Source organism: Aedes aegypti, chromosome 3, assembly GCF_002204515.2.
Source record: "Aedes aegypti strain LVP_AGWG chromosome 3, AaegL5.0 Primary Assembly, whole genome shotgun sequence".
NCBI lineage: Eukaryota > Metazoa > Arthropoda > Insecta > Diptera > Culicidae > Aedes > Aedes aegypti.
Window position 1 is genome coordinate 368,473,276 of NC_035109.1, and position 16,847 is coordinate 368,490,122.

Below are 16,847 nucleotides of genomic sequence, written 5' to 3' on the forward strand. Positions count from 1 at the left end.
CCTTCACAGTACTTCACTTTATCCGATTCAAGTGGTATTGTCCGCTGAGTTGGGAGATCCAAACGTGGTTTTTTTCCAGTTTTCGGTGGACGACCAAAAGGATTGTGAGACGATCGTCCTGTAATCGAGCGGTTTACAAATCCTTCTGGCCACAGTTCTTGCATCAAGAGCTTCATGAAGGGATAATCCGATTTGATGGATAGGTCTGAAAATGCTGCCAACTGATCGCGGGAGGGGGGCCTATTTATATTAGACAATTATTGCTTTCACGTTATTTGTTACAAGAATTATCTTCAACAATCAATTGTAAATCTAAATACCAAGTATTTCTACAATTAAAAATTTATATAAAAATCAAAACATTTCCACGCTGACACATTTTTTTATTTTGGCTAGCTGGTTTGTTTTGTGCAGAACAATTGTTTGTAAATTTGAATTGGTCCTCTTCATATGTTGATCCAACAATTTGTTGAAAAATGAATCGTAGACCGCGACATTATTATGTGAAAACTCCGTGGTTTAAACGCAAATACGTTAAAAAAGTAAGTTATTTTATGATTATTAAACATTGCTTGGAGTGAATTCGCCTCAACTATTTATAGCCAAGAAATGCAACGGTTGTCCCTCAACCCGAACCACAACCTCAAAACGCTACGAATGAGCATGATGTACCGGATGACGATCAATACTTCCATGACGACCTAGGAAATAATTGTAATGATCCGAATATGAGAGCTCCCGATTACATTGACGCACAAGCTGGTTTGATAGAGTTTCCGCCATCGACAAGTTCAGAACCAGTAAGGAGTAGGTTCTCCGGATTGCCAAGGACGGAAAATTTGTCTGGCGAAGAATCAGAAAGCTCGGAAACTTTGATCGATGGCACTTTCCAATACTTTAATGAACCTTACGTTGGAGACTCCGATTCTTCACAGTCATGAGACTTTTCCAACTCGGACGATTCAATGGATGGAAGATTTCACGAAACAAATGATGAAGCTTTCGGCGGACCAGGTGTAGAATCATGTTGCGGATCGGTATTTATTGACACATTCATCCAAGTTTATAAAAATGACAACATTCTTTACTTTCAGGACAACTCGGGGAGCTATGGTGAATCAGCCAAGTTTTTCGACAATATTCGGGTAAAGGATGTTATGTTAATGGCTCTTAACTATTATATAAAACACAAGCTTACCCAAGAAGGTTTGGAGGACCTTATGAAGATGCTTAATGTTTTGACTGTAGGCAAAACTTTCCCCGAAAGCTTATCCACGTTTACATCTGCTTTTCCCCCACCATACGAAACTGAAAGAGTTTTTTTTCTGCGTAAAATGTCAATATGGGTATGTATTCATTCTCTTATTAATTCAGTTCAGATAGCTTCTGAACCAGACAAATTAATTTTACTGCGACGTTCATTTATTACGTAATGTTAGACCCCAATTTTTTCTCCGTAACAATTTTTGTATAGAAATTAAAAAAAAATAACGCTTGGTAGGATCCCTTTCCTTCTTTGAGCGTTACGTAATTTGTGGACTTCGCCAATACCCAAAATGATAAAACTCTTATCAGTTATTGCCTTTTTTAGGTATGACTCTGCTCCGCAACCTGAAACCTCATGTCCCGTGGAAAATTGTGGATCAATTAAAAAAGACTTCTTCATAACTTTTCCCATAGAGCAGCAGATCAGAGAAACCTTTCTCAAATACTCCAAAGAGATAACTGAATACGAAGCAGCAGTTATTACTGAGGATATTCGAGATATAAGCCGTGGCAAATTATCACAGTCAATAAGGATGAATGACAATTTCAAATACATAACTCTTTCTGCAAACGAAGACAGTGCCGCAGCTGTGAAATGCTCTAACAAGAAGCCAATTTATCCATTATTCCTGACGCTGAACAACTTGCCTCCTAAACTACGATTCAACAAAAATAATCTCCTTCTCGCTGCTTTATGGTTCAATCCTGGAAAACCAAACATGGCCCTTTTTCATAAAAACTTCGTACTTCAGATGCAAGAACTACGTAAGGGAATGCTTATAGAAGATGAGGTCTACAAAGTTGTCCTGCTTCAGAACTGTACGGATTCTGTTGGTCGGTGCGAATTATTTTGCTCAAAGCAATACAATGGATGGTATGGCTGCACTTTTTGCTTACATCCGGGAAAATTAGTAAACAAACAGATAAGATATCCATACCAGAAAGCAAAATTAAGAGAAGACAACGAAACGAGAAAAATTATGTTTGAACTGGCAAAGTGTCCTTCAAAAGAACCAGTTTATGGAATAAAAGGCATATGTGTTTTGACTGGAGTCCCAGATTTCAATATAATCATTGGTTTACCACCTGATTACATGCACATGGGATTGATTGGCATTACAAGAATCCTTTGGGAATTGCTTATGGTAGGCGATGGATCAAATAAACAGCGGACGTGTTATGTAGGAAATCAAACATCATTGGTAGAGGACAGGCTTTCATCAATCAGACTTCCGAGTAGCTTTCCGCGGAATATAAGAAGTGTAGAAGAGTACCTAAAATTCAAAGCAAGCGAATGGGAAACGTTATTATTTCACTGTATATATCCAATTATGCACGACCTTATGCCAAAACAATATCTCGATATGATAATGTTGTTCTCAACAAGTATTTTTGAGCTCCTACAATCTCAGATTTCTGATAGTACTTTGCTAAACTGTGAAAAAAATCTAGTTAAATTTGTCAAAGAGTTTCAGAAAACTTTTGGTGTAGAAAATGTAGTCTACAACATTCATCTGGCAACTCATTTAGTAGAGTCAGTTAGGAATTTGGGAGCACTGTGGAACTCCTCTCTTTTTCCTTACGAAAATGGGAATGGCATGCTCATTAATTTCCATACGTCAAACAATCATCCAGTCATCCAAGTTGCCTCAAAGTTTATTTTGAACCGCATATGTCACCATACACAAATAGCTAGCAACAGCGCTACAAAAAATTGGATTAAAAATATTTGGTCTTCACCTCGGAAAAACCCTCCATATAATCATAAAATTAAATCTGTGCTCCCAGATAACATGAAATGTGATGAAGATGTATCCCAAAAAGTATTTAACGATGTTGGTAGATGGTACTGTAATGGGTTCAAAATTTGCACTAAGTCTACATGTGCCAAATTTTCGTACGACGATTCGTTCGTAAATATTAACGATAAATTCTTTCATATCTTACGTATTCTAATTGATAACGACGATAAGGCTTATATTTTGGGACAAAAGTTAGTAACTAAAAAGTTGTACGGTAATATGTTTACTTATAAATATTCAGAAGACTCTGTACTATTTAGAATTACAAATACATTGAAACAATGTGTAAGCGTAACAGTAAAGCCGAATGACGGAAATTCCGAGAACAAAAGTTTTATTTCAATTTGTAAATCTAGAACGCAAGTAGATTAAAATTTGAGCATTCAGGAAAAAGGTGTTAACGATTCTAATTATTTCATGGCTAAATGGTGATCCATAAATGACTCACCACCCCCCTACCCTTCTCTCTTTTAAGTATAAAATAATTTATGCACGACCCCATGCTCATTAAATTCAAATAAAAAGCAATTTAAACTTGTTAAAATTTTAATATAAAGCAATTCCAAATATATTTCAAAAATATAACTCATTTTGATATAATTTTGATACGACTCAAAACTATTTTCACATCACATTTTAAAAAAATATCTAAATATAACATACTTTGATAAAAATATCAAACCTTGTTATAATTTTGTTAAGTTTTTGATATGCCTTTCTGATCGGGATATTACCAAAGATAGCCCATTTTGCGGTACAGGCTTGGGTAGTTCGAACCGGTTTGAGGTTCACCGGACTGTACGCGCGTTTTACTTCATATGGTAACATAAGCAGCAGATAAGTGAAGAGGTAACAACAACAGCAACAACAACAACGCGATGCATATAGAACAGAGGTCAGATTTGACCTTGAATATTAGGGCAAAATACGCTTTCTCAATTTAACAAAATGATAGCCTTAAATTTTTGAAAGATCTAAATTTCATTCAAACGCGTCTGTTACTGTTATTAATATTATTAATTAGACATCATTAACATTCCATACCTAAAAAGTGTAGAAATATTCGGAAAACATGTTGGAGAGTCGTGAGCTCAAAGTCACATCTTTTTACGGTAACAAATCGGCAAACTCTACCGATTGCTGTTAGTGTTTTTTTCGCGGGAATTTGTATTCTCGACTTATTGTCGCAGCCTGCTGTGCGTTGTCGGTATAGTTGCCTATCAATTAGCTTTCCTCAAAATCTTTTTGCAAAAATTTCCTAAATATTGAACGTGAATTTTGAATCAGGCTAATGAACAAATTTTCTGGTTTAGATGTTTGTTTCTGCGTGTTTTTTTGGCTGAACATGAGAGTGAGTGCCGTGAGTTTCTTCCAACAAGTGTTCAAAATGAGTGCCTTTGATTTCGATCATGACCTGTCCAAGGGGGCTCATCGCATTCCCCGGACTATAAAAAGGCGAGATTTTCACGCTAAGAATCAGTTGGTTTTCAACCGTCGCGCGCGCAATTCAATCCGAAAGTAAGTACGAAAAGTGAAAGTGAAAAGTGAAAGTAGGGAAATACAAACTAGTGTAACAGAATATTGAAATAAGAAGTTTTAAAGTGAAATAAACTTCTGAAGTGTAAAGTGATAAAACAGAACATTCAAAATTTTGGACCTAGAAGAAATACAGTTCACTTGACTGGATCGAACTACTGGGTAAAGTACCACTTGTTTAGTTGTCATCAATACGTTTGACATATTTTGATAATTGATACAGTCAACTCTCCCTTACATGATATTCCATATCTCGATGTCGAGTTAGAGAATCATAGTAAAAGTTTGTTTTCATGGCTACTTCGATGGTCCCTTGGATTGCAGTTGCACTAGTTATGTGTTCTATCACTCGATACCTCCCTAACTCGATGGTCCCTCTAGTTTCGAGTCATGGAGAGTAGACTGTAATACAGTTCGTCTGGATTCAATCACTGAATAAAGTACCAGTTAATTAGTTGTTGTAGATACGTTTGTGTGATTTTCATTATTAAATAATGCTATGGCTTATAAGTTTCTTTCCAAAGCATTGTAACGAAAAACCATAAACGAATTACGAATCAATAATCTATTTTTTTAAAGGGAGTTTCTTTTCCGCTTACTGTGCAATAGGGTGTGGTTTATTTTTCAAATGTTCTCAAAACCTAAAGATTGCGTGTTTTACTGATTAAAATCATATAAAAAGAAAATCCTAAAACTTTTAACCAAACACAATAAGATTTAGATTTTTACATTGAAGACAATTTAATTGTGTTCGAACAGTGTAAGTCAGAAATATGGATAAAAATCGTCTTAACTTAATTGTTGCAACAAAACTGTTAGATAGTGTTTTAGACATGTTTTTTTAATGTAAAAAATCCATAATCGAACATATGACAGAAGTTTATGAAATACCTTAGTGTTCGAAAAAAAAAATATGTTCTACAAACTTTGCGTTCAATTAATTCTTAAGAAGGGAAAATGATGATAATTGTTCATGACAAGAAATATAGTTTCATATCAATCGTCTTTAAATGTGCATGTCGTATGCATATAAGCATGTATGAATAGAAGCAGAGAAAATGCCATCATACTGTACAGCAGGCGCTGAGCGGAAAATAATCACACTCAACAGCCACCAGCCTGCTGCGATGCGACACACCGCAGATTCAGCTAGGGTGACCATCCGGTTGAGTTTGAAAATCGGGACATAGTACACAATTTGATTACACCTATTTGTCTCTGCGAACGAGTTTTTTTTTCATAAATTGAATGTATATTAAAATTAGTTATAATTTTCAAAGAAATCTGAATTTTCTTTGAGCAAAGATCTGTTTATGCTTCGAATTCAATCGAAAAAAAAGTATAAAATTTTAAATGATGATATAGAATATAATGATCTATTGATTTAATCAAAAGTTCGTTATAAGTTTTAAATTCAACAAAACCGTTATTTGGGGTCTTCTTTAGCCGAGTGTTTAGAGTCCGCGGCTACAATGCAAAGCCATGCTGAAAGTGTTTGGGTTTGATTCCCGGTCAGTCCAGGATCTTTTCGTCATGGAAATTTCCTTGACTTCTTTGGGCATAGAGTATCATCGTTCCTGCCACACGATATACGAATGCGAAAATGGCATATTTGGCAATGAAATCTCTCAGTAAATTACTGTGGAAGTGCTCGTTGAACACTAAGCTGATAAGCAGGCTTTGTCCCGTTCAGGATGTAATACCAAGAAGAAAAAGAAACCGGTTATTTTAATAAGAATACAGAACAAATCAGCAAGCTCCAAACCATATTCAAAATCAAGGCACGTTTTGCTTTATCGAAACAGATGGTAACCCTAGATTGAACAAGTAAGCAGTCAAATTTGCCAAAAGCTGCACCTTCAATCAATTCTCACCTACACTAAGCTTTCTGTTTGTCTACAATCACTCATTCAAATCCATCACTGAACGATCCACGCAGAGATTTTGATTCTGTGACTCGGTAAATTTCGGAATTCAAATTTCCCGATGTTGATTTAGGTTTGCGTTCGTCACGTAAAACACTCTCGGTATTTGAACCCTATAAAAAATATTGCACAGAAATACCATATAAGTAAAAAATCGAGATTTACAAATCACAATAATTAAACAATCTGCTTCATCCATCCATCATTGCCTCTAATATAATATGACAACTATCATAGACTTTATCTGAGGGGTGCGGTCTCGAACATTTTGGTCATTCAATTTGAACACAAATTTTTCTACCAGTGCTAATTGTTGTTTATTAGGTTGTCTCGCAGGAAACCATTTTCAAGATGCACACTTAAAGTACTTCACACAAAGCTTCTGCAATTTGATGCAGGTAATAAGTCTAATAAATCAGCTGAATCAGATAGTTTCTGACCGTATGTTAGTTAAAAATATGTTTTACAAAAGTTCTGAAAAACTTGCGTATTAATAAAACCAAGTAAACGTTTTTTCAACAGTTGATAGTTTTTTTGTCACATAAAATGCATACCAGTTTTTAGCGTGACGAAGTAATGGCTACACATTCCTAGGCATACTCGGATCATTTTAATAAAAATTTTGACTTGACAGCACCACCTAGGACTTTATTGTTATTTTCGTAATGAACTAAATTTCAACGTATACTTTTCTTCGGGTGGTCTAGGGCGAAAAGAATGGGCTACTTCGGTTGTTGCGCAAGCTTGATCTTCGTCAGTGCAAAAGCTGGAAGCACTACAACATTCATGAGATGAAATAGCGGAGCATGAGGTGCAACGGACATTGTGAATTGTTCATAAGACGATGCGAACGTTCTCTAGTAGAATACTTCTAAAGTAACGTTTGATTTTCTAGCAGAATGCTTAGGAAAAAACTAAATAAAGCGTTATTCTCTTTCGTGTGCTCATTAAGCCCCAATTTCTCAAACCGATATAAACCGGCTTGGAATGAGTAACGTTCATAGTGACCATTAGCGGGTCAGCTTCGTCAGTCGGTCTCTGTACGCGAAAGAGTTTACAGTGAAATTGTGTTGTTCACAATTTGAAGATTTCCCGGTTTGGAATTTAACATATAGTTGTGATACAGTCATCCAGTGAAGATATATCGACGCCTCCTTTGTTTGCCCTCCTCCAAGTTCAGGTGTTTGCTTGTAAATCGTTAATCAGTCAACGGCGCGGCGCGCAATCTAATCAACGTGACAGAGCGCGCCGTACTCCGTAATTGGTTTCCGTTTGCTGAGCTGAAAACAACTCGAATGCGAAATCTTCTCCGTAGTCGTCTGTGAACCGTCACCGGATCTACACGATAAAAAATATGGTAGAGGTGGACTTGTACGTGGCTGTGGCCATCGGCGCCATAATCTTACTACTGTATCACTACGGTTCGAAGAAATACGAGTACTTCCTAACGAAACCGATTCCGGCCTTAAAACCAACATTTTTGCTGGGTAATACCGGTGCAATGATGTTCCGCCGGCGGGATGTGAGTGCACACGTGAAGTTGCTGTACAATTCGTTCGAAGGTTACAAGTGAGCTCGATAATGTGTAGATCTTGTACCCATTCTTAATCTGGATTGTTCTATTTCTGCAGAGTGGCCGGGTTCTACGATCTGATGAAGCCGATCTACATGCTTCGCGATCCAGAGGTGATCAAGCAAATCGCGGTCAAGGACTTTGACTACTTCATGGATCACACGCCGACGATGACGAACAGTAAGGCGGATGACGAAGTTGGTGGTGATAGTCTGTTCGGAAACTCTCTGTTTGCGCTTCGTGGACAGAAGTGGAGGGATATGAGGGCGACGTTGAGTCCTGCCTTCACCGGAAGCAAGATGCGACATATGTTCGAGTTGGTGGCGGATTGCGCAAAGTCTATGGCGGAGTTTTTCAAATCGGAAGCCGCAGCGGGAAAGAAACTAGAATACGAAATGAAGGATACGTTCTCGAGATTCGGAAACGACGTGATTGCCACGGTGGCCTTCGGGATCAAGGTGGATTCGTTGCGTGATCGGGACAATGAATTCTACATGAAAGGTAAAAATATGCTGAATTTCCAGTCGGTGTCAGTTCTGTTCAAGTTCTTACTGTTGCGTGCTTTTCCGAAATTGTCCCAGAAAATCGGAGTAGATTTCGTGGATTCCAACTTAACTGAGTACTTCAAAGGAATGATCGTGGATAACATGAAACAGAGAGACGCTCATAACATATTCCGAAACGACATGATCCAGATGCTCATGGAGGTCCGTAAGGGTTCGCTGAAGCATCAGAAAGACGAAAAAGAGACGAAGGACGCTGGGTTTGCCACGGTTGAAGAGTCAAACGTTGGAAAGTCAACTATCAATCGGGTATGGACGGAGAACGAACTGATCGCTCAGTGTTTCCTGTTCTTCTTGGCTGGATTCGATACAGTGTCTACCTGCATGACTTTCCTGACCTACGAACTCATGTTGAACCCCGATATCCAGCAACGCTTGTTCGATGAAGTGATGGAAACGGAAGAGTCATTAAACGGGAAGCCATTGACCTACGAAGTGCTACAGCGGATGGAATACATGGATATGGTCGTGTCGGAAGCTCTACGCAAGTGGCCTCCAGCTGTAGTCTCCGATCGGTTTTGCGTCAAGAACTACATGTACGATGATGGAAAGGGAACACGATTCCCTATCGAGAAGGGTCAAACTATGTGGATTCCGACGATCGCCATTCACTCCGATCCCAGGTATTACGAGAATCCGGAAAAGTTCGATCCGGAACGGTTCAATGAGGAGAATCGTTCGAAGATCGACACCGGAGCCTATCTGCCGTTCGGCGTAGGTCCACGGAACTGTATCGGGTCTCGGTTGGCCTTGATGGAAGTGAAGGTGATCATCTACAATTTGCTGAAGGAGTTCAGCTTGGAGGCTTCGGAGAAGACGCAGATTCCGCTGAAGATAGCCAAGAATTTCTTCGCTTTGCAAGCGGAGAACGGAGTGTGGCTTGAGCTGAAACCCAGGAAGCATTAATCAGATTTCGGTTTTCAATTTTGACAATATATGTTTACCTCGAATCGATAAGCTATGGTGAATAATGACTCTTATCACATCCCTCTTTGTTTGTTTCCAGGCTAGTCTTAGACTGTGCGGTTTACGGCATTACAGGTATCTAATCTCATTCCATTCAAAAGTGTGTTCAGGTATACAAGCTTCCGTAGTTACAATGCTTTGAAGTACGAATGCTGTTAGATGAAGTGCGATTATCATTTAACCCGTAAGAAAAGGTCAATGAATGTGATTGTATAACATCAACAGTGAAGGTTAGTTATTCAAGTTAGTCTAGAAAATAGCTGTGTTCGGTTCGTCTTGGCAGCAAATTGGCTTTTTTGCAGTTAGGCGCCATGAAAACTTCGGGATGATGTGATGTGTTTGTTAAAAGATGAGCGAAATTCAACCTTGAATCTCTTTTCAAGAGATCCCTTCAAACCCTTTGACAAGATTAAGCGCGTGGATTATGGACAAGAATGGTTGCAGATTTCTGTACAGAAGATCGATATAATCTTATGACAGAATTCAAACAAATCTAGCAATATGCAAGCGAAATTAGACACTATCGGGGTGCCTGAAGAGTTCTTTCACATATTTCAAGCGAGATTCCAGACGAAACACTGTAGACACCTTCAATGCATTTCTAATGAAATCCTGGGTGAATTATTAAAGTGGTCCATATTGGAATTATGGTGAGGCTTTTTGTTTACAAACTTTGGCTGGCCGTTTTGTTTACAAACATCTGAGACAGGTAGTCGAGAGATTGACTCCTGATTGGTTGGAGAAACAGTGTTGTCAAGATTTTTTCTAATCTGGTCGCCCCTGCTCCTTGTGTGCTCTACTCCTTTCTTTCATTTTGACAATTTCATCCACACTGATGGCAGCACAGTTAGTTTCAGTTTCAGCATCATCCACTCTTAGCCACTCTCGCCAAATGATAACACCTTAGAGAATTGGACTCGCCTTGTTCTAGACAGATTCTTTGTCTTACTCTGACGTGATTATCTGCCAATCTCTGTCTTGCTTTTCGCAATTCTGGCAGACTTCTCGTTCGTGAATTAACGACTGCAAGTTAAACAGGTTTTTAACCCGTCGACTACAAAGCTACCCGATCAGTGGATTACAACACAGTTGTATTGTGCATTCAGATTAACTTTAGACCGAAGTTCATAAGAGAAATGAAATATCACCGAAAGTTCGCCGAAGTTCGGCGTCGGCATTCTACCGAAGTGCTACGCCGACAAAGGCAATCCTTATGCGTCGGCGAAGCACCAAATTAGAATGCCGACGCCGAACTTCGCCGAAGTTTTGACTGCTGAACTTCTAATTGTCACTTGAATTGACAATAAAAGATTTTGTTACTCAGGAAGCGCGTTTTTTTTTTCTAACAAAATATGTTATAATTTTGGTTGGTTAGTAGTTAAAATAACAAAAAATATAACACAATTTCCTCTACACTAAAAAAATTAACAAACAAATTTAAACAAAAAGGTGTTTCAAATCAAACAAAAAAACAACTCATTTTGTTATTTTACATAACTGAATTATAACGAAGTTTGTTATAAGCAATTTCTCTCATATTTTTATACCAAATGTGTTATAATTATATTTTTAATTGAAACACATTTCAAACATTCGGGGATACCCGACCAGTGGATTACGACAAAATATAAGCACAACTATATCAAGTTTTGTTACAAATAATAACTTTCGTTTCATTTTTGTTAGAAGCACTTCGAGTTGATAACACAATTAAAACAAAACCAGTTATAATAACAAAGGCTGTTTAAAAATTGTTTCAATTTAATACATAATTATAACACTAATTGTTATAAACAATATGAAAGGAATTGCTTATAACAAATTTTATTATAATTCAGTTATGTCAAATAAAAACATGAGTTGTTTTTTGTTTGATTTGTAACATAATGTGTTACCTTTATGTTTAAATTATAATATATTTTGTTTTGTTCAGTGTAGAGGAAATTGCGTTATGATTTTTGCTATTTTAACTACTAACCAGTAAAAATTATAACATATTTTGTTGGAAAAAATGCACTAATTGAGTAAAAAAATCTGTTACAAGTGTGTTGTAATCCTCTGCACAATGGTCCGAGGGCGGCCAAAACCTCAAAAATCCAAGTTGTTTTATCCGAACAGTAATATTTTTCCCGACTTCCTCAACACTTCTGTTGTTCAAATTCAAAGTTTGAAGCAGATTCATTGGAGTTTGAATTTTATACAGCTCCTTGAGTGGACCGTGGACATGATTTTTCAAGAAAATTAATATTTACGATCCATTTTTCACAAGCTATTTATGAATTTAAAGAGAGCTTAAGCCGCAATGGTATCTTCAGAGAAGTTGTTTGTTTATACGTATAGCATACCTGAGTTGAATAAAAATTTTCATTATATTCATACAAAGTGAATTAAAGTTTAAATTGTTCAAAAAACATATTATTTTTTATAAAAGTATTCTAAGACATTGATAGCCCGTGAATGCCCGCGATGAGAATAAGTTCATTCGAAAGCTAAAAACAAGAGCTTTCAAGAAGGGTACAAATTATTTTGCGAAAACTTGCGATAGACCACTTTCAACGCGTTTGGAAGTGTACGGAGTGCAATTCTAATTAAATAATATTAATCCTGTAATACGCTAGTAAGTGCATTGCAATCGCAGTAGCCATTAATTGCATCCCGTTCCGAGAAGAAACGAAAAACTCGCTCCAATCTTCTTCTTCTTCTATTTATTTCTGGCGTTACGTCCCAACCTGGGACAAAGCCTGCTTTTAAGCAGGCAGGTGTTCTTATGACCAATTCCGCAGTTATTAACTAAGGACTTTCTTTGCCGATTGACCATTTTTGCATGTGTATATTGTCTGGCAGGTACGATGATACTTTATGCTCTGGCAAGTCGAGAAAATTTTCTTTACCAAAAGACCCTCGACTGGTGGGATCCGAACCCACGATTCTCAGGTTTGTCTAGCTGAATAGCTGCGCGTTTACTGCTAGGACTCTCTGGGCCTGTATGTATGCAATATTTTGATGTTATACCTTAATTAAATATTGTCTATACCTTTATTTGATATTATTAGGATATTGAACTACCTTGAATTTCAATTTGAGCTGTCACTAAATAAAATATCTCGGCTTATTAGGATGGTTGAACGAAACTATTTCCTTCGACATGCAGCCTCCAGATAAAATGATACAAATTGGAAAAATCATTTCCTACGTGGACTTGCTTTAGCTGTTAAAACAAGTATGATAAGAGACTGGAGCTGACTGGACATGACAATCATGCTGAAACTGATAAAATGGATGATACTTACATAAAGGCATGGTAAGATCTGAGATATATATATATATATATATATATATATATATATATATATATATATATATATATATATATATATATATATATATATATATATATATATATATATATATATATATATGGACAAATGTGCATGAAATTTTCACATTTTTTTTTTCAGACGTCACATGAATTTCAACATATATTTTTGAGTGGTTTTCCAATCACTAGTTCATCGTAGTGTTTATTACAAATTTGAAAATTGGCGCATTTAATAAATATGGTGGTCATTTAGACGAGATGAACATATGGCTTATGATGGTTTTTGTGTAGAGCTTCCATATTTTTGGATGAATAAATAATATTTTTTGTCAAAAATTGCGCTTTAGTCTAGTTGTTTTTATTATTCGAGTTGCGCATGGAAAAATTACTCAAAAATATATGTTGAAATTCAAGTAATGCTTGGCATGCTGTGAAAATTTCATTTCAATCCGTCAATAAATAACTGTGAACCAGCCTGCCTAAGTTGACCATTTCGTATGGAAGATTGGAAAAGTTGGAAATGTATTGTCCAAACCTGAATGTTCGAATTTTCAGTCCAAAACAAGAAAAAAACGAAAATAAAAGTCCATAATAGTTCAATATGGCATAAAATATGTCAAATATATGATTTCAGCTTTTTAAAAGAGAGTTTGAGGTTTTGTCCGACATTTGTTCTAGATCGAACCACTGTGCACTGATCGGAACCTGATGTGATCTAATTGTTTGTAAATGAGCATATTTTTCGTTATTTTTTGGTTGTGGTTCACTTTACTTTTCAACAACTGGCGACAATTTTCCATTAAAATCAGTGTCGCTTTATATTTCTGCTGAAGAATCAAGAAGAATCTTAAGGATTTTTGAATGTGGCTATAAATATTATTCTGGAAACAATAGAATTAATCCTTGAATAGTTGGTCACACTGCTCAAATAAAATCAAAGAAAGTTGGACATCTCAAATCTGAGGTGAAATAACTAATTTGAATCTTACGGCCCAAGAAAAAATGTTTTGCACCAAAAAAAAACTGAAAAAGCAGTTTTCTCTTTTTTAATAGATAAATCGAAGAAAATAAAAACACACAGCTCTTTCATTTTACAAATAAAAAGGCTGTGTGTTTTTATTTTTATCAAATTGTTGTTTCAAAAAGAGAAAACTGCTTTTTCAGTTTTGGCTTTTGTGTCCTTTTCTCTTGCGCCTTAAGATTAGTTGAGGTATGCATTTGTAATCTCATGTGTTGCAAATAATTCTAAAATAAAAATATGTGGGACAATGTCTGAGGAGTTCAGAATTACACATACTTTTAAAAATCAATGATGATTGAGGAGATGCAGAGGTATTCTTTAGGTCTTTAGACGCAACCCTTACACCCTAACATTCCTTTCCCATCTCAACTGACTATAAGGACTTGGCCGGCACCGTTATTGATTATTTATACGAGACCTGCTAAAATTGCACTTCAAGAGTAAACGTAAATCCTTATTTATTTGGATTGAAATGTAATTCTTACCAGTTCCGATCAATCACGGAGTAGCAACCATTGACATCTACAGTCCGTCTATGCTATGCTAAGATTTCCTGTAATCCTTAAAAATCTTCTGAAGTAACATTTGGAGGTATCGGTGCAAGAATTACAGGCAAATGTTCTGGATAAAAATCCTTTAAAAATTCCCTGAGAATCCCTGAGAATTCCTTCGAGAACATTCGTTCAGTTGTCATTCCAAGAGCGTTTTCCATAAATTGACGTACACACCATTGTTGCATTTAGCAAAAATTTTGTTGTGCTTGAAATATTTGAATTTAAGTAATGTTTCACCTTTTTAATGTTTCGAATCCTCTAGGCAGAATCTCAATAAGGAAACAAAAAAGTAGATTGGAGTATCTTGTACCTTTTAATACCGCCTTAATTGCTTATATTTGACAGATACGTGTATTTCGACTACTAGCAATTAGCGGAATTAAAAGGTACAAGCTACTTCAACCTATTTTTCTTTTGTTTCTTCAAGGTATAACCTATTTTCAGCAATTTTTTTTTTTTTTTTTTTTTTTTTTAATTTCTTTATTAGTATCATTCCAAACATTACATTCATTATTTCTTATATCTAGGTGTTCTGTGTTATCAGACAACACTATCATCCTAATTTGGTAAAACAAATCTAAGATTTAATTAACATTTTGTTAACAACATATTACATTTCATTTGCCGTAGCAGTTCAGATTTTTTACAGGTGAGTTGATTTCACCTGCTTATAAGAGAGAAAAAAAAGTTTTTAATATACTTAACCTAACTTAACCTAAACATATAACGCATTAATCGTGGCAATAGTAGATTGTAACGATTTTTGCCTGAAATTATTGATTATTTTATTTGACATTTGTTCCAATGTTTCAACATTGGATATCCTATGTAACTCATTGGTACTATACCAGGGAGGAAGCCTCAGAATCATTTTCAAAATTTTATTTTGAATTCTCTGCAGAGCTTTCTTCCTGGTATTACAACAGCTAGTCCATATTGGTACAGCATACAACATGGCTGGCCTGAAAATTTGTTTGAATATCAAAAGCTTGTTCTTAAGACAAAGTTTTGATTTTCTATTAATAAGGGGATAGAGACATTTTACATATTTGTTACATTTGGCTTGAATGCCCTCAATGTGATTTTTGAAAGTTAAATTCTTATCAAGCATGAGTCCTAGATACTTAACTTCATCTGACCAATTTATTGGAACCCCTCTCATCGTGACAACATGTCTACTTGAAGGTTTCAAATAAAGAGCTTTTGGTTTATGTGGGAATATTATTAGTTGAGTTTTGGAAGCATTAGGAGAAATCTTCCATTTTTGCAAGTATGAAGAAAAAATATCCAAACTTTTTTGCAATCGACTACAGATGACACGCAGGCTTCGTCCTTTGGCGGAGAGGCCTGTGTCATCCGCAAACAAAGATTTTTGACATCCCTGAGGTAACTCAGGTAAGTCAGATGTGAAAATATTGTATAATATTGGTCCCAAAATGCTGCCTTGAGGAACACCAGCTCTTACAGGAAGTCTTTCAGATCTGGAGTTCTGATAATTAACCTGAAGTGTACGATTTGACAGATAACTTTGAATTATTCTAACAATGTATGTTGGAAAATTAAAATTCTTCAATTTTACAATCAAACCTTCATACCAAACACTGTCGAATGCTTTTTCTATGTCTAGAAGAGCAAGACCAGTAGAGTAGCCTTCAGATTTGTTGGAACGGATCAAATTTGTTACACGTAAAAGTTGATGAGTGGTCGAATGTCCATGGCGGAATCCGAACTGTTCATTGGCAAAAATTGAATTCTCGTTGATGTGGGCCATCATTCTGTTCAAAATAACCTTTTCAAAAAGTTTACTGATGGAGGAAAGCAAACTGATTGGACGATAGCTAGAAGCTTCTGCAGGATTTTTGTCTGGTTTTAAAATTGGAACAACCTTAGCATTTTTCCATTTGTCAGGAAAATATGCTAATTGAAAACATTTGTTAAATATATCAACTAAAAATGATAAGCTACTTTCTGGAAGTTTCTTGATGAGGATGTAGAAAATTCCATCATCGCCAGGAGCTTTCATATTTTTGAATTTTTTAATAATAGTTCTCACTTCTTCCAAATCAGTCTCCCAGGCATTTTCGAAAACGTTCTCTTGATTGAGAATATTTTCGAACTCCTGAGTAACTTCATTTTCAATTGGACTAGTAAGTCCTAAATTAAAATTGTGCGCACTTTCAAACTGCATAGCAAGTTTATGAGCTTTTTCGCAATTAGTTAGTAATAATTTGTTTTCCTCTTTCAATGCCGGTATAGGCTTCTGAGGTTTTTTCAAGATTTTAGATAATTTCCAAAAGGGCTTAGAGCCGGGGTCCAATTGAG

General features: G+C 36.1%; 3 protein-coding genes across 3 annotated transcripts in view; all 3 read left to right on the top strand.

Moving 5' to 3' along the window:
• The first annotated feature begins 400 nt into the window (after positions 1–400).
• On the top strand, positions 401–3,523 carry LOC110677990. Its single transcript, XM_021850268.1, has 4 exons — positions 401–542; positions 603–1,037; positions 1,095–1,346; positions 1,592–3,523. The coding sequence occupies exon 4, from the start codon at positions 1,800–1,802 to the stop codon at positions 3,438–3,440; it is 1,641 nt and encodes a 546-aa protein (XP_021705960.1). The 5' UTR covers positions 401–542; positions 603–1,037; positions 1,095–1,346; positions 1,592–1,799; the 3' UTR covers positions 3,441–3,523.
• Positions 3,524–4,573: 1,050 nt separating this feature from the next.
• Positions 4,574–16,847, top strand: part of LOC5564753 (probable cytochrome P450 9f2) — a 43,594-nt gene continuing 31,320 nt past the window's right edge. Inside the window, exon 1 of the mRNA XM_021850270.1 lies at positions 4,574–4,766. The gene's annotated coding sequence lies outside the window, so the exon portion shown is untranslated. The remainder of the gene's footprint in view (positions 4,767–16,847) is intronic.
• On the top strand, positions 7,541–9,622 carry LOC5564756 (probable cytochrome P450 9f2). Its single transcript, XM_001649058.2, has 2 exons — positions 7,541–8,098; positions 8,161–9,622. The coding sequence occupies exons 1-2, from the start codon at positions 7,884–7,886 to the stop codon at positions 9,569–9,571; spliced, it is 1,626 nt and encodes a 541-aa protein (XP_001649108.2). The 5' UTR covers positions 7,541–7,883; the 3' UTR covers positions 9,572–9,622.

What these genes read in the sequence shown, in the direction of transcription:
- LOC110677990 (XM_021850268.1), top strand. Translation starts at nt 1,800, where the DNA reads ATGAATGACAATTTCAAATACATAACTCTTTCTGCAAACGAAGACAGT.
- LOC5564756 (XM_001649058.2), top strand. Translation starts at nt 7,884, where the DNA reads ATGGTAGAGGTGGACTTGTACGTGGCTGTGGCCATCGGCGCCATAATC. An exon ending in AATTCGTTCGAAGGTTACAA is followed by an intron (nt 8,099 to 8,160) that starts GTGAGCTCGATA and finishes CTATTTCTGCAG; the next exon opens with AGTGGCCGGGTTCTACGATC.